This window comes from Myodes glareolus, chromosome 13 (assembly GCF_982192425.1).
Source record: "Myodes glareolus chromosome 13, mMyoGla1.1, whole genome shotgun sequence".
Taxonomy (NCBI): Eukaryota; Metazoa; Chordata; class Mammalia; order Rodentia; family Cricetidae; genus Myodes; species Myodes glareolus.
In genome coordinates, this window is record NC_142038.1 from 6,647,876 (window position 1) to 6,672,121 (window position 24,246).

A 24,246-nucleotide genomic window follows, 5' to 3' on the forward strand; every position below is an offset into this window, starting at 1 on the left:
TTTGCCTGGCTCTTGGAACAACTTCTTGGTTGTGTGACTGCCCTGATTCCTCACACAGGGGTCCCTGCTCTGAGTTCCTGCCAGGAGAGTCACTGACCTTACTATGGGGTCAGTCCACACTAGCTCATGGTGATGACCAGAGACCAGATTCCTAAAACGGTGTTCTGGAGACTTTGACCATCACCCTGGTCCACCCTCAATGCCTGGAGCTCATCTAAGCGAGCACGGTCTGCATGCAGAAACTTTATCTTCTGTGGAACAGGCTGCTGTGTCTGAAGCTGCCATTTCTCTCTCCTCTGCACTCATTTGGGCCAAAGCCTGTGCCGGCTTCTGGAGGTAGAGTTCAGCTGTGGAAGGTGCTCTCAGGACCCCTGTCATGTGGTCTCCCCCCACCTCCCGTCATCTCCCCACTGCTCACTCCCCGAGGAGGGTTTTAATTGGCAGCTATGGGATTAGGGCAGGTCAGAGCCTTCACATTGTGCTGTGGGACAGATGGGATGGTGGTGACATTCTTAGCCCCTGAAATTTTAAATGCTATGTCACAGACTCTGGAACCCGGGCCCTCTCTTACTATGAACCATTCTTCCTTCCCGTTCACGGAGAGGATTCTGGATGGTGCAGAACTGCTGGATTTAGCCCAGGCTAGGGCTGAGACATTCATATGTAAACAGATTAGTGGAATCCCCTGACCTTTGGGAGACAGAGACCTCTGACCTCAGGAAGCACCCTGGGGCTCTTTCAGCTGCCTGTTACAGCCCCACACCCTTTGAGGAACTTTGGAAAATGGGGTTTAACAGCCACCTGATTGCAAAGGGCAGAGAGGCAAGTAAAAGTGAGGATGAATCATTCCTGCCCCTCGGAGCCCAGCACGACAGGCAAACCTCACTGACAGACATCTGCCAGAGAGCCCAGAAAACCTCCAAGAAGCCCTCCAACCAAGGCTCATGGGCGCATGACTCATGGCAGCCAGGGTGGAAACACCGTCAATGTCTCTGCACTCATGGGTGTCCAGCTGCGGAGCAGGAAACTCTTCAGTCAAGCAAAGGAAGAGAGCATAGATGACCCCCAGGACAGCATACCACCTGAAGACCGTGACCACTGAAGACCACGCATGCGCACGCCTTTTACGCAGTCGCGCAGAGTACGCAGATTCCCCAGTGTAGAAGGCAGCTTCGTGGCTGCAGTGTCTGAAGCTGGGTGGAGGGGTGGACAGTGACTGCAAATGGTTCAAGCCCTCTCGCGGGGGAGACAGAGTGCTCTAAAAATAAGAGCGATTACGTTCCCATTCCACAGCGTGGTTCTCCTGTTGACCATTTCAACAAGCAGGAAATAAATAAGAACGTGAAAGAGGATGCGTGTAAACAGGGTCAATTGGAAGAACCACAGGCATGCTTAATAGTTTAAACACACCGGAGACTCTGCATCCTTTGAACATCCAGTGTGCCACTCACCCACCGCACAGTAAAGAGATCAGACTTCCGCATCTTCAGATTGCAACTGTTCCCAATTACACCTCATCAAAAGTCATCAGCCGAAAAGCTAGAAACAGGTTAGCATTCTGAACTCCGGCCCCTGCCAGTCCTGGGAAGAGTCAGGCAGATGGGCCACTTCAGGGAAAAGCAAATGTGCTTTTGTTCCCCAGGCCTTCTGTTCTTTGATTTTGCTCCCTAAGGCACCTTCGCCTTGAAGCCCTAAAAACCTGCTTGCTTCTGCAGTAGTGCCCTGGGGGAGTTCTGAGGGTTACCCAGAGACTTCAAAACAGGACCGTTGTAACAGGAAGTGGTTAGATTCGTGATCAAGGCGGCAGAGGTGGGAAAAATGGCTGGCTGGAAGAAGAGGGAGAGCCCTAAAAACAGATGGTTCCTGCCTTGTGGACATTGTCATCTCCATTTTACAGCTATAAAACCAGTATTTGTATTTATTCAGTGGAGCCAGAATCTGAACCCCCGGAGAAAGACAACCTCTGTGCGGGGAGGGGGGGGGGGACACGACGGACGAGCACGGGGGACGGGACACACGACAACACACAATGGCTGCCGCAATCAAGCCATCCTAGAAGCATCTGAAGGATGAATGCACTTAGTTTCAGAACAGTGAAAGGAACTCTTTCCTCGGCATATAATGAAGATGAAGGCTGCCTGAGCAGCTCAGTAGCTGCATTTTTTTCCAGCCTGTATCACTTCACTAGAAAAGTCATTTGTGCTGTGTGTGTCCCCATGGAAACCAGGGGAAAACTGGTCCTCAGTCTTTGAAACAGTCTTTCACTGGCCTAGAGGTCACCAGCTAGGCTGGTCTTGTTAGCCAGGGAGCCCCAGGGATCCACTTGTCTTTCTTTCCCCAACACCGGGATTACAAACCTGTACCACTGTGTCCAACTGTTAATAACATATGTTCCGGGGATGGCCCTGAGGGACCCATGCAAGCCCTTTACCATCTGAGCCTTCTTCCCAGACCCCAGTTTCACTTTTACCCCCCCACTCTTACACAGTTAAAGGTCCCTGAGGTGTTTCAAGAGAGTGAAGACGGGCCTCGGTGGTTTAAAGTAATAATCTGTCTCTTTGCAGATGCTCTGCTTGGACGAGCGTATGAGAGAGGTGCGGCTGTACATCTGTCTGTCATTAGGGGTCATGACTGCCAGTCCCATGCAGTTGACTTCTGCGTTCACCACTGGGTAACTAGTAACTGCCCAAAACTCCCAGTGAAGTCTGGGGGTGCTCTGGAAACAAGTGCTGCTTAATTTGGGGCTAGGAGTAAGGTTCACCACTGCTGATGTTTCTTAAAGAGCAACAAACCAAATGGTAAATTTTAGGGATTTTCTGGGCCATCTGGGCAACATCACTCTCACATCCTATTCATCTCTTGACTGCAAGACGTTTCTGGTGCAAATATCCCGACCATCTCCTGCAAAATCCCCCAACTAGTGATTACTGACTCACTGGGACGCGGACAAAGACACTCCTGCCCTGACCCCAGGGTCTTGCTGCAGAGAGACAGTTGCAGACGTAAGAAAGAAGCCAGGTGTGCTGGTACAGGCCTGTTATCTCTGCACTCAGGAGGCAGAGGAAGGAGGAGCAGTGGGAGTTGGAGGCTAGCCTGATCCACATAGCCACGCTTTGTTTCAAAACAAAACAAAAAAAGAAACCCACAGAAATATAACAAGGAAGAAAGGAAGAGAAAGGGAGAGAGATTTGGGGGCCTTGAACACTGAAGACTTAAAATTCTAAAGATTGCTATATTATACATGTGAGCTGCCTGCTGGCACACAGAAGACCAGGGCTCTCCCTATGACAAAGGGAGATCCTCCGCCGGTGGCTTGAGATCTTCACTGCACAGGACAGATGACACACAGAGTGTCTACACTGACCAAACGGCATCAACTTGTTACCAAATCCACACAGGCCCAAGGCTGCTGTTGACTGTTCCAGGTGTCCAAGTTTTTAAAAAGGACCTGGGCCTGTGGCCATGAGTGTGGCCAGGTGGTTTGAGCTTCCTCATGTTTCCCTCTGTGTATCTGTGGTCACGGTCAGAATGGTCATAGTGACTGCACTGGACTCCGACTTTCTACGGGCTCTTTGTTAGAGCATGGGAAGATCCCCATCTCTATGGGATCTTGGGTAGATATGTGTAAGCATACACACACATATGTGTGTATAGATATGCACTCACATGGAAGAGTGGGGAGAGATTTTAGATACGATAATGTCCCTGCATCCCTGGAAACAACTGGACAGACAGACCCCTTTGTGCCATTGCTTCAGAGGGGAAGCTGGATGACATCCACGGCTAAATCCATATCTACTCTGTCCCATTTGCTCTTTCAGCCCAATCCATAGGATGATGACATGTAATTCATAGGATGATGACATGTAATCCATAGGATGATGACATGTAATCCATAGGATGATAACATGTAATCCATAGGATGATGACATGTAGAAGCTTGAGCCACAAACTGATGCCTGGGAAGATTCTCTGCTGAGGGACAACAGTCTCCTACCCTGTAAAGATTTGTTGCTTGTATTGCTTTAATAAGATGCTGATTGGCTAGGAGTCAGGCAGGAAGTATAGGCGGGTAAACCAGAACAGGAGAATTCTGGGAAGAGGAAAGCGTTAGTCTGCAGTCATCACAGAGGAAGCCAGACACAGAGGAAGCAAGATGAGAATGTCATATGACAAGAATTATGGGCTAATATAAGTTATAACAGTTAATAAGAAGCCTGAGCTATGGACTGTTCAGTTTATAATTAATGTAAACCTCTGTGTGTTTCTTTGGGACAAAACAGCTGTGGGATCAGACAGGACAAACCTCTGTCAACAAACAGCACCCGACATGGACAGCTAAATCTGCTTAAAACCTAAGAGAGTTTGGGAAGTGATTCTAGACACCAAAGAACAGAGTTAAGCACAGCTTCTTGGTAGCTGCATTTTCTCAGGTGGGCTCTATTTGCTAGAGGCAAGTGCGTCTCATTTAAGAGAGGCTTCCTGACTAAGCTTTAACTGCAAAAACTTTGCAGCTCTTTTAAGAGGCCCCACCACCAAACACTTAAATGGTGTTTATGAATAGCTGACAACATGCTTCTTGGTGGTGGCAGGAACCTTGAAACTCCATAGAGTTCTGGCAATAAATATGACTTCCGTCAATACTTTTGCCATGAAGCTAGACTTTCAGAAAGCTAAGGAATAGGGTGTATCCAGCCATCAAAGTCACGGCTTTAATTCTAGCCATATCACTCAGCACATTAAAGACTCATGTGGTCAGAAAAAGAGATATACAGTAAAGATAGATTCAAAGACGAAGAAAACCTCTAAATGGTTTACATTGTGTTTAAAAATATATGTAGGCTTGGGAGAGAAAAGGAAAAGAATAAATTCCTTAAAAAAGAAAGAAAGAAAGAGAGTAGTTGGGTGTGGTGGACCATCTGCTCCTACTGGGTGTGGTGGCACACACCTTTAATCTCAGCACTTGGGAAGCAGAGGCAGGCAGATCTCTGTGAGTTCAAGAATAGCCTGGATTACAGAGTGAGTTCCAGAACAGCTAAAGATACATAGAGAAACCCTGTCTCAAATAACCAAAAATTAAAAATAAAAAGAAAAGAAACAGAGTTTAAAATAAAGCCATGTAAAGATGGAAAATACACAGAAAGTCTGGATACTGTATATTGTTGAGTTGTCTTTGAATTGTTTGACTGCTGAGGAAGGAGCAACAACTACTAAAAGATATTTGAGTATAAATGCTGCTGAATTAATCCAACATATATATTTTGAAAATAGCTTGAATTTAAAATTTAAGTCAAAAGTTATGTTACTTTGAAGAAGTTTTGCTTTTGTTTCCACAGGATATGAAAGACTGTGGATTCTAAGAAAAATCAGGTTTGATCAAGGAAGACCCCTTCAGAAATCTTCAATAGGAGCAGATGGTCCAGAAGTTTGAGTTCTGATCCAGAACAGCTTTGAGACTGCTGGCTGAGATGATCAAGCCTCACAGAATATCCCAGTCAGGATTTGACCATAATTCAAAATTTTCTTTAGGTCCCCGTAAAATTATCAGCATCCCCAATCAACAGGAACTAGCCTGGAAAACTAGGCCCATCTTCCCCCAAAATAGATTATGAATGTTTTTCTTTGCTTAGAATGTTGGTTACAAGTTCTTATGGATAATGGTCAGGAAGAAAGCTAAACAAAGGAGATTAGATTCAGAATTCTTGTTTTGAAAAAAAAGGGGGGGAGTGCTGTGGGCCAATGGTCTTCTATCCTGTAAATATTTGTCATTTGTATTGCTTTAATAAAATGCTAATTGGCCAGTAGCCAGGCAGGAAGTACAGGGCAGGGCAACCAGAGCAGGAGTATTCTGGGAAGAGGAAAGAGTCAGTCTGCAGTTGTCACTCAGATGCAGAGGAAGCAAGATGAGAATGCCTCACTGATAAAAGGTACTGAGTCATGTAGCTGACATAGACAAGAATTATGAGCTAATATAAGAGTTATAAGAAGTCTGAGCTAATAGGCCAACCAGTTTATAATTAATGTAGACCTCTGTGTGTTTCTTTGGGGTTGAATAACCGGTTGCGGGACCAGGCAGGACAGACACCTTGGACAACATCTCTCCTTCTCTTAACCACATAGAAAATTTCAATGCCCTTCTGCTGTTAGCTACTCATGAACCACAAGAGAGGAGCCACAATGGAGCCTCCTTCTCAGTGCCACTGTTGCAGCTGACCTTCCCAGGGCCAGTTAAAGGCCTGTGTCAGTATGGACAAGTGGCTTCTTTTCAGCATGGTCTCCTTGTCTTGAGTGCAAGCCTCATTTTGACAGTCAGTGGGGCTGGAGTTGGGAGTGTGTGTCAGTGGGGTATGACCTGCTCTATCTCCAGGACATCATCACTAATAGGATTTCTTTGGAGGGAAAAAACCATTATGGCTTTATTTTATTAAGACCCCCAGGGAAGTGCTTCCCACTCTTGTTCTATCAGCAAAGCAGATCTGGGAGGGGAGCCCTGCTGCATGCTTACATTGCCTACAACATCTGAATCTGAATGAAGATGCCAGAAAAAATGAAGGCAACGTAAAGGAGTGTTCTGCTCATTTCGATGAACTTCAATGAAGTGTTTAGTTAAAAGAAAGCTTTCCAAAAGATACACACGATCCCCCAAGCTAGGGAGAAAGATGGAGTGCTTTCTTAGCTGCGTTGTAGTTACTTTGCCAGCACCTGGAGAGTAACTGTGAAGAACAGTGGTCAGGGCAGAAGGAACCACACCATGGTCCATTCTGATCCTAGGGACCATAACTCACAGCAAGTTACTCAGGCTTCACTTGCTGGTAGAGACACCAGCATCTCCAGTTGTCCTTTCCATCCGTCATGGTGGACTCTGTAAAAACGGATGTCTAACAGTCTGCCTGCCACTGTTAACATCTTCCTGGCTCAGCTAACATTAAATAGTTGGTGCGGGAGAATTATCTGTATTCTGTCAGTCATATTTTAATAAAACGCTGATTGGCCAGGCAGGCAGTATAGACAGGAAAGCCAGACAGGAAGTAGAGGTGGAGCAAAGAGACTGGGAGTATTCTAGGAAGCTCCCTCTGACACTCCTGTGCAGACCACCAAAGAGGCAGCATGTAACTTGCCCAGCTGAGAAAGGTACGGAGTCATGTGGCTAATGTAGATAAGGATAATGGGGTAACATAAGTTATAAGAGTTAACAAGAAGCCTGACCTAATGGGCCAATCAGTTTATAACCTTATGGAGTCCTGTGTGTGATTTTTTTCTTTGGGCTTGCCGGTTGTGGGGTACCGGGTGGGACAGAAACCCCAACAAGCCGGCTGTCATGTTACTTATGGCGCCCAACGTGGGGCAACTGTATCCACATAAAGCCTGAGACAGCTTTGGAAGTAATTCTAGAACAGAATAACAGCTTTATGCATGGTTTCTTGGTAGCAGCAATTTCTTGGGTCTGCTCTGCTTGCTAGAGGCAAGCAAATGCTCTCATCTAAGAGAGGCTTCCTGACTCGGCTTTAGCTGCAAAACTTTACAGCTCCTTTAAGAGGTCCTGCCGTGAAACACTTAAACGGTGTTGATGAAAAGCTGAACGCATGCTTTTCGGTTTTCAGCCGTAGCAGGAAAAAAGCTGCATTGTTTTAAAATGCCAGCTTTCTGGCCTGTCCTGCCAGGACAATCTCTGACTCTTTAAGGCAGGCAGTCCGACTGAATGTGGTCTGTGTGCAGAATGCTGCAGCTTGCTTGCTAGCAAGTACCTTGAAATGCCATAGAGTTGCAGCAGTGAACACAGCTCTGGCTGGTATCTCAGCCATGAGCCTGGAAAGCTAAGGAATGGGCTGGGTCTAACTGTCAAAGCCATGGCTTTAGTCCTACCCATTAAAGACTCATGTGGTCAGAAAAAGAGAGATATGCAGTAAAGAGAGATTCAAAGACAAAGAAAACCTCTAAATATTTTACAATGTGTTAAAAATATATGCAGGCTAAAGGTTAAAGTCATTAAAAATAAAAAAGAAAAGGAGAAATAGGGTTTGGTGGTACACACCTTTAATCCCAATGCCTGGGAGGCAGCGGCATATTGACCTCTGTGACTTCAAGGGGCAGAGGTAGATTGACCCCTGTGATTTCAAGGTGTGATAGCACACGCCTTTAATCCCAATGCCTGGGAGGCAGAGACAGACAGATCTCTGTGAGTTCAAGGTGTGGTAGCACATGCCTTTAATCCCAGCACTGGGGAGGCAGAGACAAAAGGATCTCTGTGAGTTCAAGGACAGCCTGGTCTACAGAGTTATTCCAGGACAAAGATATATGCAGAGAACCTGTCTCAAAAAGCCAAAAGTTAAAAGTAAAATTAAAAGAAATAGAGGTTGAAATAAAGCTGCATAAAGATGGAAAATACACAGAGAATCTTGATACTGTGTGTTATTATGCTCTCTTTGAATTGTTTGAATGCAATACCTTGGCTTCAAAACTGAAGTCAAAAGGTATGTTACTTTGGAGAAGAGATTTTGCTTTTGTTTCCACAGAAAATGAGAGGCTATGGATTCATTCTGACTTAAGAAAAATCAGCTTTGATCAAGGGAGGCCACCCGAGAAATCTCCGACAGGAACAGATGGCCCAGATGTCTGAGTTCTTCATCCAGAACTGGTTCAAGACTGCTGCCTGAGATGATCAAGACTCACAGGATACTCCAGTCAGAACTTGATTATAACTCTAAATTTTCTTTAGGTCCCCATAAGATCATCAGCGCCCCCAACCAGCAGGAAGTAACCTGAAATACTATGCCCACATTCCCAACAAATGGGTTATGGGTATTTTCCTTTGTTTTTTTTTTTTTTAAAAAAAAGAGGGAAATGGTGCGGGAGAATTATCTGTATTCTGTCAATCATATTTTAATAAAACACTGATTGGCCAGGCAGACAGTATAGACAGGAAAGCCAGACAGGAAGTAGAGGTGGAGCAAAGAGATTGGGAGTATTCTAGGAAGTTCCCTCTGACACTCCTGCGCAGACCACCAAAGAGGCAGCATGTAACTTGCCCAGCTGAGAAAGGTACGGAGCCATGTGGCTAATGTAGATAAGGATAATGGGGTAAACATAAGTTATAAGAGTTAACAAGAAGCCTGACCTAATGGGCCAATCAGTTTATAACCTTATGGAGTCCTGTGTGTGATTTTTTCTTTGGGCTTGCCGGTTGTGGGGTACCGGGTGGGACAGAAACCCCAACAAGCCGGCCATCATGTTACAAATAGTTAACAAGAGGTCACCTCCTGGGATGCTCAGTCACTTTCCCAGCAGATTTGAGTGAGACAGGATGCACCATGGGTCATGCCAAGCCTGACTCAGTTGCTAAGTGGTCAGAGCTGTCTCCAGGGTTTGTGTATAGAGCAGAAAGACTGGGGGTAATAATTACCAACACGTCACAAATATGTGACATTTTACCCAAAGCAGGATAGGTGATTTAGGAGAAACATGGGAGCTCCAGAGAGTAGGGTGATGGGCTCTGGGGTGAAACAGGAAGGAGGGAATGGGAAGGGAGCGAGGAACACTCTCCGAATCCCCGGACGGCAAGGTACAGGTTTTCCTTCATGACACTTCATCTCTAATGTGTGTTTGATGTTGACCCGGAAGTGTCCTTGAGTGAAGCGACACCTGCTTCCTTTTGGGAAGTCAGGGACATCTTGGCTCTCATGCTGGTGGCGGCCTGCATACAGAGCGTTTGTAGAGGGGAGTTAACTGGAAAAGTGCGTTCCACTGCTTCACCAAGAAGAAGGACCTTCCTGCATGTGTCAAATCCCCAGGAGACCTTAGGTCCTTGACAAATTCAGAGAAGGGAGAGACAAAATGTGACGCTCCTTCACCGGTGGAGATACATGGGGATGCTTTCCAATCGCGATCTGACCCAAGATGTCTCCGAGGGGCCCGTGACCAGGGAAGACTCTTTGCTTCCTGGGCCTCAGGCAGGGCACATTCCTCCCCAGCTGGCCAACGCCCATCACATCTGCTATTTGTGACTTGGAGACTGTGTTCCCTCTTTGTTCTCACTATCTGCTCGCTGTCCTATTGTGGCTCCGCTGACCCGAAGTGACTCCGAGGCACTCCTAAGGTGGGGCTCTCTGGGAGCAGGCTGTCTGAGCCTTCCAGGCACCAGTAGTTATGGCTGTTCTGTGGAAGTCAGCCTGCTCAGCGCTCTCCTCCTCATCTTCCTGCCAGAAATGGCGCTGCTAGGCTACAGGTACCATTACCACCCTGTTCTGGGGAATTTCAGCTCCCTGTGAGAAGTGTTTTAACAAATAAGGAAAGGGCAGCATTCCTGGACACTTTCACCCACACACTTCCTGTTCTACATGTGAGCTCCCACCAGAGAGGCAGCTCACCCTTGGTGGAAGGGGTCCTACACACACACACACACACACACACACACACCCCTCTGTATGCACAAGCTGCACACATGCACACTCTCTTATGCACATGCCAAACACACATACATACTGGTGTGTACTCATCGTACATGTACACATACCACACATGTATACACAATAGCCATCATACATGTACATAGCACACATGTACACATAATAGCCCAGCTCCTAAGAAGTAGAGAATGGAGAATTTGGGGGACTCCAAAGGTCTACAGAAGCTGTGCCCAAGGGAGGAGATGTCTGAGAGAGAAGGCATCAGAGGATGGGTGGAGCAGAAAGCAGAGGGTATAGCTGTGCCCTCCCACCATCCTTTCAGTATTGAAAACGCTGCTCCTTAGCTGGGCACAGTGGCACAGGCCTTTAATTCCAGCACTCGGGAAACAGGAGGAGGGCTGATTTTGGTGAGTTTGAGGACAGCCTGGTCTATATAGTGAGTTCCAGGACATCCAGGGCTATAGAGAAACCTCATTAAAGACAAAAGACAAAACAAAACAAAAAACCAAACCAAAACAAAACAACAGCAGAAATAAAAAACAAAAAACCAACCAAATAAACAACAAAAACAAAAACAGAGAGCAGAAGCTGCCTCTAAGACCCAAACCTTTCTCTGAGATTTAGTAGTGAACATGGACAAAAAGCTTCCTATCTTCTATGGGCTCACCCTATAGCAGGCATGGTCCCTTTCTTCCCAGTAGGCTTTGTGAAGCCTTTCTGGCTTCTGTGCACGCTCTCGCTGAGGTGGCCTTGACAACAGAATGCTGGTTTGATACTTGAAAAGCAGCAACAGCAAAAACCACCCTTGCTTTGCACGTGTCAAGCTGGGTTAAAATGTCCCCTTCTGCTCACCCCTGACCCCCTTGGCCCCACCCTAGAAAATTGCAGGCACATTCGAAGTGCTCAAAGGGGACTTAATGGATGGTGTGGTGTACATGGATGGATCTGGACTAGCGTCACACTGAGACAGAGCTACAGCATCCCAAGCCTCATTCACAGCATTCTTCGTAAATGACATTTTTGCTAGAACATTCTGGGAGTTGGTGACTAATGAGGAACTAGCACTAAAATTGTTTTAGTTCATCCTGGCTTGTGATCCACCCACAAAGGGCTCTTATTCCTCGTAACGGTTGACGGAGCACAGCAGAAACGCTAATGAACCTGCAACCGGCATTAACATGGCTGACCCCTAGGTTTGCCTGTGAGCAGAGTCTTACTGCCTCGACCTCCTGAGTGCTGGTGTTACAGGGTGTTCCAAAGCATCCAGATCATTTACCTGTTCTCTCACTGACCCCCTCAGGGTTGGGATGAAAAGGGGCAGCTCTTTAAGAGAGGAAAACAGAAACACCTGAGCAGAGTGTGAGCCATTGGTGAGCTAGAAGCCCCTTTGTCCCCTACTGTCTCTAGATGACATTCTCTTATCCTCTTCCTGAGACTCATCATCCATTCCTAGTGGGACAGGGAGACAAGAGGGCTTCAGCTTCTGGGAGCACTGACTGCCGATCTTGGGGTTTTTCCAAGCATGGGGACCTGCATCTCTGTGCCGTGAGACACCCATCCATGCCCTCACTCAGCAAGGTCCAGTTCTGTCTGTGAGTCAGATCAGGTCTGCTGACTGAAGACAAAGGCTCTGGCTGGCAGCTATCCCAATAAAGAAGCCACTTGACATGACATTTGGTGGACAGTGATCACCAGGTAACTGTCATCTCTGATAAAAATCTAAGTGGGAGAATTCTCAGAGTTCAATGATGACTTGGCATCATTGAAAATAGGTAAAACTCTGTAATTATCAGAACAATATGGCTGAATGGTACACACCAGTAAGCATGACACCCAGGAGGATGAAGCTGGAGGATTGTAGTGAGTTCTTGGGTAACAGAATAAGATCTTATCTCAAAAGCCAAATAAATGAGGCTGGAAAGATGGCCCACTGGTTAGAAACAATTGCTGCTCTTGTAGAGGACCCAGGTTTGCTTCCCAGCGCTCACATAGCGGCTCACAGCCGTCTATAACTCCTGTTCCAGGGGAGCTTGGGTCCTCTCTGACCTCCTCAGGCACCAGGCATGCACATGGTACAAATATACACATACAGACAAACACCCAGATGCATAAAATAAATAAACCAAAAATCTTTAAAAATTAAATAAACATATCCTGTCTGGGCACATGAGGACACTTCACTGTTCACTGTCCTGACCCCACCTCACATCTGAGGAATCTAAGAAGCAAAGGGGTAAAAAATCACATGGTCCTGCCATATCCTGTCTGACACAAGGCATCCGACTGCCCATGCAGGTGGCCAAATCTCACCCATAGCGGGGACACTGTCACAGCAGTTATGATTGCCATAGCTGCATCGTCACGTGATCTAGACTTCAGAGTCTTTGGTCGCCTGACTGCAGACTGACTCAGGCTACAGGAAACAGACAAGTGCATGTAAGCATCTCTCATCAATATGTTTTCTTTCAACACTGAACCCAGGCTGGTCCCTCTCCATCACTTGAGGATTTCCCCTCACCTGTGTTTATCTCTGACAGCAGTGGAAGGAAGGTGTGACCCTGTGATTAAGCTATCCTTGCCCACACCACCTGTCAAGTTTGGGCAGCTTGGGCACATGTGAAGTGGTGCCTCAGCCCTGGACAGTCTAAAGGGAGCCAGTCACTCCTGCAGAGCCATGGCGCCCTCTCCTGGTATCTGTAATACATTGCAAGAGTAAATTCTGGAGGTTGAAACGGCTCATCCCCAGGAGGGCCTGTCCAACAGCAGCCCGGTCTTGAGAGCTCTGTAAGGAAGCAGGTGGGGCTTGCTGCCTTCCTTCTCCATGGCCTTCAAATGACAGGATGGTATGTGATGTGTGTATGGATGTGTGGCTCAACAAAGTTTACAAACCAGCCTGTTGAAAAATAGCCTGGTTCCTCAAATTGGGGACAACATGGTTCCCTAGGCTACTGTGCCCCACAGCATTTCCTTCCTCCTGGGTAGCCAGGCAACCAGGCCTGAAGTGTAACCACAATTCTGTCAGAGGAAGGGGCAGAGAGAGTTAGCGCTGTGCCTGCTGAGATACTCCCTTGAGACCGAAGCAATCTTCCAATGGCATTTTACCAGTTAGCATAAAGTCTCAGACTCACGCACTACTGCTGAACCAAGGATTGCCTCTGGCCTGGAAAAGTCACAGAGGAAATGTCTGGATTCAGCTGACTGACTTAGTGTGTGGCTTAGAGCCATCAGGTGTAGCATGCGTGCCTAGTCAACCCTGCCTGTGAACTTCTCTACGGTATCCAGTTCATCCCATCCAGGAGTTCTTTCTTAATGGAAATAGTACCCCCTACCATGATGTCCAATATCCTACGTGTGTGTCCTGAAATAATGTGTTGCTAGAGGAGACAGGTTTCACTATATTCTACGTTCTTTGCCTGTCCTTCTGATGCAAAAAAAAAAAAAAATGAAATGATCTCTGAGCACGTGCAGATGCCCTTGGTAGGGCTGCTGACGACTTGATGTTCACAAAATATAAGCGATGTCAAGGGGGCTTGCTTTCCCGAGCCTACAGGACAGCTAGAGAAGTCCTTATGAAGTGGAGGGGGCTGGATTCACTGGGAACCCCGTCTGTGCTACCAGCAGTTTATAAAGAGTTCTCCTATAAGGGATGGCTCAATTGGTCACAGTCAATACTAAGTCTGATAACCTGAATTAGATTCTTGGGACACACATGTCAAAGAAGAGAATCAACTTCCAAAGGTTGCTCTCCTCTGATCTCTACCAGGACAAACAAACAAAAAACCCAACCAAGGTCATTTGAGCTTTCCTCTCCCATCTGCCATTTTTCCTCTTTATCCTGGAACTTCTGCAGCTGCCAGAGAAGGGCCAGGAGGAAGGTTACTGAGTTCGAGGGCAGAGGCTCAGCAGCTCACTCAGGACTGCTGAGTACCTAGGGTACACAAGCCCTCCCAGCCGGCTTGACTCAGTGCAGTGCGAACCTAAGACGTCCACAGGCAGAGTGCCTCACATGCCCCTGGGCTCTGACTCATGCAGAATGAGCCTGCATGCGTGAGGGTGACTCAGGTCCTGCTGCAGCCCACAGTGCAAGAGCTATGAACTGCCTTCATGTCACAGGCACGAGCGCATTCCTGGCCCAGGTCCTGGGAGCACCTGATTTATTGTGGAAAGACCTGTAACTTTTGCATTGCATTAGCTTCCATCTTCCAGCCAGGAAGCCGTCTCCTGGGACACCTCACCGCTTCAGAAATCAGAGCATTTACATAAGTCACAGACGGGACTCACAAAGGCCTTCTATGTGATATAGTTCACATGTTACATACATTTTCTCTGTGTGTATACACACATACACACATAATGGTAAAGTCAGGGTTCCTAAGATCACTAATAAACTAAAAAAGCAATTAACTAGACCTAGGACCACAGCTCAGTGGTAAAGCACTCACCTAGTATGTATCAACTCCTGAACTCCATCCCTAGGACAGAAAAACACCCCAACCAATACTCAAGATGACACTTGCCTAAACAGTACGTAAACCCAGGCATGCATATATTGCCTTTTCTTTGGTATCTCTGATATGTGTCTGTGAGCCTTAGTTCTGTGTTCACACTTGGAAAACATAAGCAAAGGAACAATAGTTTCTACCAAATGTCTAACACACAGGCAGACACTGTGCTCTGTACCACGCCTTGTGCACCTTGCTGTTATATATTCCCCCCCCCCCCCACTGCCTTCTGCTCTTACCTCTGACCAGGCCCCAGGAGCTACTAAAATATGAATACCCCACTTTCTAAAGACAGAAATGCCCCAAGAAAATTCCTGTGGAAATGGACACAGCTAAGGAAATTGTAGAGCCCCTCCCCTGCTGGTCCCCACCTCCCCTGCTGGCCCACACTTCCCCTGCTGGCCCCCATCTCCCCTGCTGGCCCCCACCTCCCCTGCTGGCCCCCACCTCCCCTGCTAGCCCCCCACCTCCCCTGCTGGCCCCCACCTCCCCTGCTGGCCCCCACCTCCTCTGTTGGCCCTCACCTCCCCTGCTGGCCCCCACCTCCCCTGCTGGCCCCCACCTCCCCTGCTGGCCCCCACCTCCCCTGCTGGCCCTCACCTCCCCTGCTGGCCCACACCTCTCCTGCTGGCCCCTACCTCCCCTTCTGGCCCACACCTCTCCTGCTGGCCCCTACCTCCCCTGCTGGCCCCTACTGCCCCTGCTGGCCCACACCTCCCCTGCTGGCCCCTGCTGCCACACGACCATCTCACAGCCTTGGGTTTCAGTCTTAGGGTCGCACTGTTCCCAGAGGCTTTTCAACTGCAGGTGTTCCCTCAAGAAGGAAAAACACAGAAGGAACCAATCTTGAAGAAACCAAGTTAACCAAAACCAACAATAACAAAACCCCAGGGTAGATGGCACTGCCTAGTGAGAGAAGTATGAAGAAAGGCCTTTGCAGAAGCAAGGCGAGGCCAGATTAGGGAGTGTCCAAGGGTGGCTGGCCTCCAGCAACTGAGACCTAGGCGTTGCGACAGGTTATGATTCCTGCAGTGGCAGAACCTGGCTGCTGTTTCCTCTTGGGACAGTGGACTCTTATCACTCTCAACCACACTTGTCTTCTCTTATCTCCCTAAGGGAAAGAAAGAAGCCCCCAGTGCCCCTAAGAACAGGCCATCTGTGGGAGCCCATGTTGGAGAAAAGTCTTGGAAAAGATAGCTCAACCACATTCCACCAAAATCAGATGAGCGTGTTTGTTCCTCTGAGAAGTAGGAAGGAAGAGAAAACCCACATGCAGGACAGTGTGTATTCATGAGGCAACAGGAAGGTAGCATTTCATATACCACAATTATTCCCAACAACAGCCAAGTCACCGTCTGCAGCCAGCCCAAGGACAGCAGTGCCCGACTTTGGCAAGCTTACTTCCTCCTCAGCATTGTTATGACATTGTGGGGGCCTGCTGATGGCGAGAGAGAGAGAGAGAGAGAGAGAGAGAGAGAGAGAGAGAGAGAGAGACTGACTTAGGGGTACAGAGAGCAAACATGAACACAAAATAAAACAGAACCCTGGGTCCCATGGGAAAGGTCTGCAGGAGGGCAGTAAGGAGTCACGTACTGTTCGATGCACCACTGCACAGATGTTTAATGAAGATGGAGGTTGGGAATATAATCCGCTGGGTAAATGACTTGCTGCATAAAGGTGAGAACCTGAGCTTGGTCCCTAGAATCCATGTAAAACCACATGCAACAGTGCACATATGTAACTCCAGTACCAAGAGAAGGGGAGGGAGGTGGTGTCGGCTATCAGACGTTCATAGACCAGTTATCCTGGGCTACGCAGCAGTGAACAAGCTTCTTCTTGTTTCTGTTCAAGGTGGGGGGCGGGATTGTCCTTGACTGGCACACATGCCTCGTGTCACATGCAAGCGTGTATTCACAGATGGGAATACACATACATACAGGAAGACCAAACAAAACAAAACCAGAAACAGCAAGAAAAACAAAAATCTAAAGAGAAGGATGGGGATTCCCCAGTGATAATGCGTGTGCTCACAGTCCAAGCACGAGAGGGGGCTGTCCCCTCTACATACCAAACACATCACTGTCTTCTGATGCTGTCTGAGAAAGTTTGCCCACGCTTCTCTTTTCTTCAAACTCTCCTCGGTGACTCTCACCATCCTGGAAAAACAACACACCAACAAACACAGTTAGACGCATACAGATACATTTTTGGCAGCAAAATGATCTTAATGTACTGTCTTCAAGTGGAAGACCTGGCTCAGCTCAGGGTTAGAGATTCAGGCGAGATGGCTCAGGGTCATTGCTCTGCCTAATCACACACATGTGTGCTGGGTTTGAGTGGACAGTTTCACATGAGAGGGTGCCAGCGTCAGCCTGGATAAAATACAGTAGCCAGGCAGGCAATTCCTATCTGCAGACGGGTTGCCTGTGTGGGCACTCTTAGATTTCAAATGGCTTACAGAGCTCTGAATTCTAGGTAAGGCTAATCAGAAGCTTATCAGGACTCCGGGGACAGTACCAAAGCTAAGTCAGTGATGTCTTGTGCTCCTGTGAGGTAGGGAAGAGACCACTGTGGGAGGGCTGGGATGCCCCTGACTAGGAGCCCTGGTACTCCGGGGATGATGGGATGTGTGTGTGTGTGGGGGGGGTGGGTTCCCTGCCTGCTCTTTGGGATCCTGTTGATCCTCTTGATGCAAGCATGGATATAAGATTTATTATATTAATTGTTTGATTTTATTTTGCATGTGTCTGTGTGGGTATATATGTATGTGTGTGAAGGCTCAGAGGTCACCTTGGGGTGTCCTTTCTCAGGAACCATCTACCTCATTCCTTGAGATAGTGTTTGTCACTGGCTGGAAACCTCCCAATTAGGCTGGCCATGGTGGCCAGCAAGCCGTAGGGATCCACTGGGCCACCTTTTCCAGCACTGAGATAACAAACAGGTGCACTATTACATTATATTATTATTATTATTATTATTATTATTATTATTATTATTATTATTATTTTGAGACAGAGTTTTGCTATACAGCCATGGTTAGTCTAGAACTCGTAGGCAGGTCTTAAACCTGTGGCCATTCCCTCACCTCTGCCTCCCAAACATCAGACAACAGAAGTTCACCCCCATGCTTGGCTTTTGAACTTTTGTCTTTGACTTTAACTGTTTAGTGTGCAATCACAATGATGGCTCTGTTGGGAGGCCCTGGAGACCCTTCTGCTCCTTCCCATATGGCGCCTTTAATCCTAACTGGTGCTGGACCAACCCTGCCACAGCACCTACGGGCAGGGAAGCTCCTGCGGCTGAGAGAACAGGCGACTACCACTCCAGACCCAGCACCATTGATGCCTATGGCCCCTGTGTGATTGTCATCTGCCCTCCTATGTTTCAGATTATTTCACAAGCACTGCTTCCCAGGTCTGCTCCTCCTTTCCCAAGCCTTCAGCCCATGACAGACACACAGTTTCCTTTTTCCTCGCAGGGATGGGGTCAGGCAGTAGACAACAATTGAGATAACAAATCCTGTGGGCAGACGCTGCGTGTCTACGGACTTGTGTATTAGCCATGCCACCTGAGCACACATTTAACCTCTCCGTGCCTCAGTGTTTTTTTTCCATAAAAGAACAGAAATGCTAACATTGCTTGGCATGGTGTTTATAAATAAGAATTAGCAGAATTCATCCACGCAAAGTGCTCAGAATTTGCCTGGCACAAAGAAACTGCTGCTCTGTTAAACAAGAGATGGAGTAGAGGTGGACGTCTCCCTGGCACGCCAGCCCCTGGTGACTGTAGCTGCTTTCAGCTTGGCTCTATGTTTCTTGGGCTCGGTGGAAGAGGGGGAAGGGAGTGGGATGTTGTTGCCTGGCTCCCCTTTCTTGATCTTCTCTTCCCGTGCCCCAGCAGTGTTCACTGTGGGTGAGCTGAATCAGGGAGGCCAGAGAGCAGGTCCAAGAACTTCTCCCGCCTCCCAAAGGCCACCCAACCAGTCACCCATGTACCCCAGCCTCAGAAGGTACGGGCTGCTGTCTAGAGAAGCCAACTAGACTGTAGAAGCAGAGGTGGACCCCAGCATCTTGGCTGCATCTGAGTGACTGCTGGTAAATGAACTGATATTTCCTGACCCTGGAATTCCCCCCCCCCCACACACACAAGATCTCTTGGTAGTGGAACCCAAGTTGATGCATGCGATGAAGACGGGCTTCTCGCATGCATGTGTGACCCTAAAGTCAGATTCAGACCTGCAGTGCTCCCTTGGTGATGACAGGAACGTGCACGTGCCCTGGGACGGCGGTGACACCTGCAGGGTGGCGGGATGCTAACAGCTCACAGCAGTCGGGTGGCTCATTTACGGAGGACCTAACTACAGCATCTGGCTGGCCGTGGCTGAGACGGATGAGAGGCACAGCCAAGGCTCTGGGCGCTCACGGTATGTCGTACATCAAGGGTAAAGCACACCTGCGAGCCTCCCCACAACGACTATCCCACAACTGATGCTGTCTATGCGGTTAACCTACATTCTCAACACCATGGTGACTGCTGGGGCTGGCGCTAGCCGACACACCAAGCTTCCTACCGGTAAGTCACATCCATTATATTTCCTGCTTCACTTGGTAACGATAACGAGTCTTACCCCTTTTTTGTTTTTCAACAAACTTTATTCCTAGGGTCTTTGGCATCTGTTACCTCCCCCAAGTTCTCCCCGGCTCTGTTAGCTGCTGAACTTCACTCCCTTCTGTGTTTCATGTACCTGAAAATATTTGTCTATGTTCTAACTTTTGGTGTCTGAGATTCTGATATGGGGAAGTCAGGCCTTTCACAGAGGTAAGGAAGTTAGGGGATCACAGTGGACTAGTGTGGGCCTACACTGGTGAGTGTGTCCTTGTCACGGGGAAAACCCGTGACCATGCATCTGACCGTGCAGGAGAAATGGTGGTGACACAGACACAAGCCAGGAAGACAATGGTGCCACCTGGAGCCAGGCGAGCAGGGAGCCGTTCCCTCTGGCCTTTCAGAACAGCCAGCGAGTGCCTTAACCCTGTAAGATAAAAGTCTGGTGGGAATGTCTCCGATTTCTGTGACTGTTGTTGAACCCACAGGAAGCTAGCCCATCCTCAGTCAGCCTCCGACAAATGCTCACAGCCGAAGACAGTGGAGAGAGAAGAGTTGAGTCTGGGTACTAAGGAGTTTCTGCACTCCTACCATATCACGAGTCAGTAAGCAATCCCATTTTCTCTGTGAGGAAAACACGGAAAAGAAACCTCAACGAACTTTGACCTTTAAATGCAGGCAGCAGCTTCCCATGGTCTCCGAGTGGGGCTGGCATGAGACCAGGGAGGAGGGACCAGTGCTCTGAGCCTCATCTCCATCCTCCACTTTGTCCTCTCCAGACCTGCTCTCCACCGTGGGTCTTCACGAGACCCCAGGCAAGGAATAAAGGAGAAGGAGCTGCAGCCACCACACAGTGGAGGGACCCAGGTGTTACTCGGGACCGGTCACCTGGTCACACGCTCCTCAGTAATCAGTGTCCAGACACGTGTGACACACCCACCACAGAGGAGTGTCACCTGCCATTCAACGATGACATGTAGTTGGTATAGCTACTAGCATACCATGGAGGGGCACACACAGGTACACTCACGCACGCGCTCCCCCGCAGGGTTCCGAGGCACAGTCACTCACCGGGAGCAGGTGGTTCCCCTTGCATTTTTGGAGGATTTAATGGCCTCGTGGTGACAAACTTGTGGGGAATGGTCAGATGACGTGTTTATACACACTCTGTAAAGTTCTGGAAGGTAGCTGAAGAGGCTCTGGGAGGGGAGGAGGCTACAATGTTCTGACTCAGACTGGAGAACCCTCATGAGAGCAATGATGTCGAGACATGTCACTGAGGGGCGCACTGAAGAGCCGGTTGAGCGCCGAACTCTGAGCCATGGCCACCACAGACTAACTTACACAGGACATGAAAGAATGGATTGTTAAGAATTTCGAGCCTCTTAAAACACAATGGGTCAATAAGGAACAGGTTTTGGACACAAGTGAACCCCTCACCTGCCATCTAGGATGCCCAAGACTTTGGCTACCCTGAGGCATCTCTGTCTGATACCTAAGCCCCAAAGCAGCAGCTAGCATTCAAGGCAGGGGTGCTCACTTAGAGACCCCAGAGGCTGGCAGAGTGATACACCCCTGCGGTCATCAGGGCAGACAAGCCTGGCTGTGTGTGTGTCCTGACGACAACGTCACTTCATGTAGAAACAAACGCTAGGGGGCTGGAGATGTGGCTCCGTGGGCAGGGTGGCTCCTGGCGTTCATGGAGCCCTGAGTTTGATCCCCAGTCCCACACAGACAGGGGGTGGTGGTGTGCACTGTAATCTCAGACAGAGGAGGTACAGGCGGGGGGGGGGGTGGTCAAAGACTCAAGACTGTCCTTGGCCACAGACACAGTGAATTCAGGGTCACATGACATTCAGTCTGTAAACAAACAACGTCTAAATAAACGTGAGTGTCTAAAATTTGCTTTCACGGCGGGTGGGGGAATAAACATTAAAGTATTTGAAGACTGCTCATCAGAGGTTATGAGATTGGCAACCTTCCTCGCTACATGAGGGATAAAGAGGATGGGGGGTAACTTCTTACAAGTATCCATAAGCAGGGACCCATCTCCTGGCCCTGGGGTAGAGGGCATGTGTGTCTTCTTTGCAGGACAGTAACAAAGCGCCCCCCCCTTGCTCCCTCTGTTCAGCAGGTTCCGGCTGGCAGGTCCTGCTACTCCCTCTCCAGTGGTCACTTAGTACCTTGGCTGGAACTAGGGGTGGCCAAGCACACGCTCATCTCAGGCCTCGTGGCTCCTGGCCTTGCCTGTGGCTGAGAACTGGGAACTCTGGTGTGTGCTCAGCCACAGGGCTGTGGGATCTGGGCTGTGCCAGGGCACCCTGCCATGGCCTTCCCAGAAAGGCAAGTCTGTGAGTCGACAGGTGAGTCAGAGGCCCAGGGCCATGGCTGAAACCTGCAGAGCAACAGATCTGGAACGCAATGCCTGAGGAGGGTGCACACTCTGCAGCCCTTAGGGAATCTGCCGTTCCTGACCTCCAGGCCTGGCTTGGGTGGAGGGAGCAGAAGAGAGGTTCCAAAGTGACCAGGAAATCCCACCTAGGGTCTCACAGACAAAGAGCCACCATGTTGGGGCCCTGAGGTGGAAGGGCTGCTGAGCTGCTATGGATAAGCCTATGACAATGCTGGGAAGTGAGGTGTCAATCATCACAGCAGAGTGGGGCGGGGCAGGCTAAGGCCACATTCCTACACACTGGGGGGGACAGAGTTTAGTGTCCACTGTGAGCACCTGGGTCAGAGATCAGGAAGCTGAAGCTGAGGCGCTGCTCCCTTCCAGGACACACTGAGGTTCAGGGAAGTCCCTCTCTTTCTGGCCTCTGCCTTCCTCCTTCACACGGCACAATCCAAATTCCCACTTGAGCCTCCGTGGGGACCCCACCGGGCCTTAGTTGCTCTAGATTCCGAAAGGAAGCAACTCCTTGAGCCCCATGTGACACAGGCAAGGTGAAGCACCTCCCATAGCCCACGTGTGCAGCACACGCATGCCTGCTGGGTTAGTATGTGATGGAGAGACCCCTCACACACTTTAAAATTTAAATCTGGCAACAAACTGGCAGAAATCATTAAAGTACTGAAGGATTAGGGCCAGAAAAGGTCCTGTGCCTGGAGTCAAAAGCTCTAGGGGAAAGGAAGTTTGGATTTGCTGTTCAGCCTCCCTCTCTTCTCTCTTTCTGGAATAGACAACTGGTTTCAAACACAGTAGATTGGTGAGGATGGCTTCGAACTCTCGATGCTCCTAACTCCATAAAATGCCAAGATGACAAGCTTGTGCCGCCACAGCAGACTTTACTTTCCCTAAAGCAGATTCTGTTCTTATTCCGGCTCTACGCTGAGTTACGATAAATAGCAAAGGTACTGGCAAAGGGGCTGGGGAGTCAGTTCAGACGGTAGGAGTTTGGTTCCTGGACCCCAGGATTGAAGGAGGGGCGTGGATCCTGAAAACTTCTATGTCATGGCACCAAGCACACGTGTGCACACCCCCCCCCCATAATAAAGACAAACAAACAAACAAACAAAGTTTTAAAAAGAAAGACACTGGTCTACACCAACAGTTTGGCCAGGGGTAGGCCCCTCCCCTCAGGCAGAAGTGAGGCTAGAGTCACCCTCACATGGTCCTCCCTGGGCCAGGGTGCACACATCAGGCACAGGTGACATTTTGGGTGGAGCAGCTCTGCTATGGGACTGGAGAGGCTCAGCAGCTGCTCCTGTCCTCTGCCCTCCACCTGCCTGTGGCTCCTCCAACCATCACAATTAGGGGCAAATATTCTGAGGGGTGAATCCACCTCTGTCAAGGAGCTCAGTCTAGAAAAAGAAGAATAGACAGTGTAACTATGTTCATGTTCTAATACACTTGGTGGCAGTTAGTGTTCCTGAAGTGACCAAAATTCTACTCTTGAAAGAATCTGAGAGCAGTCAGATGCCAACATCAGAGACTGGTTGGGGGTGAGAGGGGACTTTAGTTACTAAGACAGAAAGGCCATGTCAGATGGGACCCCAGACTCAGCTGTGGGTGGGGATGGAGACCCTCAGACCCATCTGGTAGACATGTCAGATGGGGTCCTCCAGACTCAGCTGTGGGCGGAGATGGGGACCCTCAGACCCAGCTGGTAGACATGACAGATGGGGTCCTCCAGACTCAGCTGTGAACAGGGATGGTAGGACTCTCAGACCCAGCTGGTAGACATGTCAGAATGGACCTCAGCTGTGAGCAGGAATGGTAGGACTCTCAGACCCATCTCACGCGCATGTCAGATGGGGGAGCTGCTGTGGAATGGTTTTACAGTTTCCCAAAAAATTCAACACAGGCGAACAATGAATTAGCAACTCGATTCCTAGGTGTATTCTTGACAGAAATGAACTATGAGTCTATCTAAACACACATAATTAGCCACAGAAGCATTAACAAAAATAATTTGAAGGAGTAAGCATCTCATATACCCAGAAACCTATGAGCAGGCAATTAAAACAGAAGGTATCTCAACAATGGAACTGCAGTTAGCAGTTAGCGAGGAGAGAGAGAGAGAGAGAGAGAGAAAGAGAGAGAGAGAGAGAGAAAGAGAGAGGGAGAGAAGAGGAGAGGAGAGGAGAGGAGAGGAGAGGAGAGGAGAGGAGAGGAGAGGAGAGGAGAGGAGAGGGGATAGCAGGACAAACCTTCAAAATGTAACGCTTTGGGAAAGAAGCCGCACACAAAAGGCCACCCAGATAATTCATCCGTGTGATCTACTATAATGGGGAAA

The 24,246-nt window shown here is 48.7% G+C and overlaps 1 protein-coding gene across 8 annotated transcripts in view; it reads right to left on the reverse strand.

Moving 5' to 3' along the window:
* The window catches only part of Mbp (myelin basic protein), a 109,862-nt gene that overhangs the window by 47,882 nt on the left and 37,734 nt on the right, over nucleotides 1–24,246 (reverse strand). For all 8 annotated transcript variants that reach the window (XM_048419606.3, XM_048419610.3, XM_048419605.3 and 5 more), the window contains exon 3: nucleotides 16,974–17,061. In XM_048419606.3, coding sequence (XP_048275563.1) covers nucleotides 16,974–17,061 — 88 coding nt within the window. The remainder of the gene's footprint in view (nucleotides 1–16,973; nucleotides 17,062–24,246) is intronic.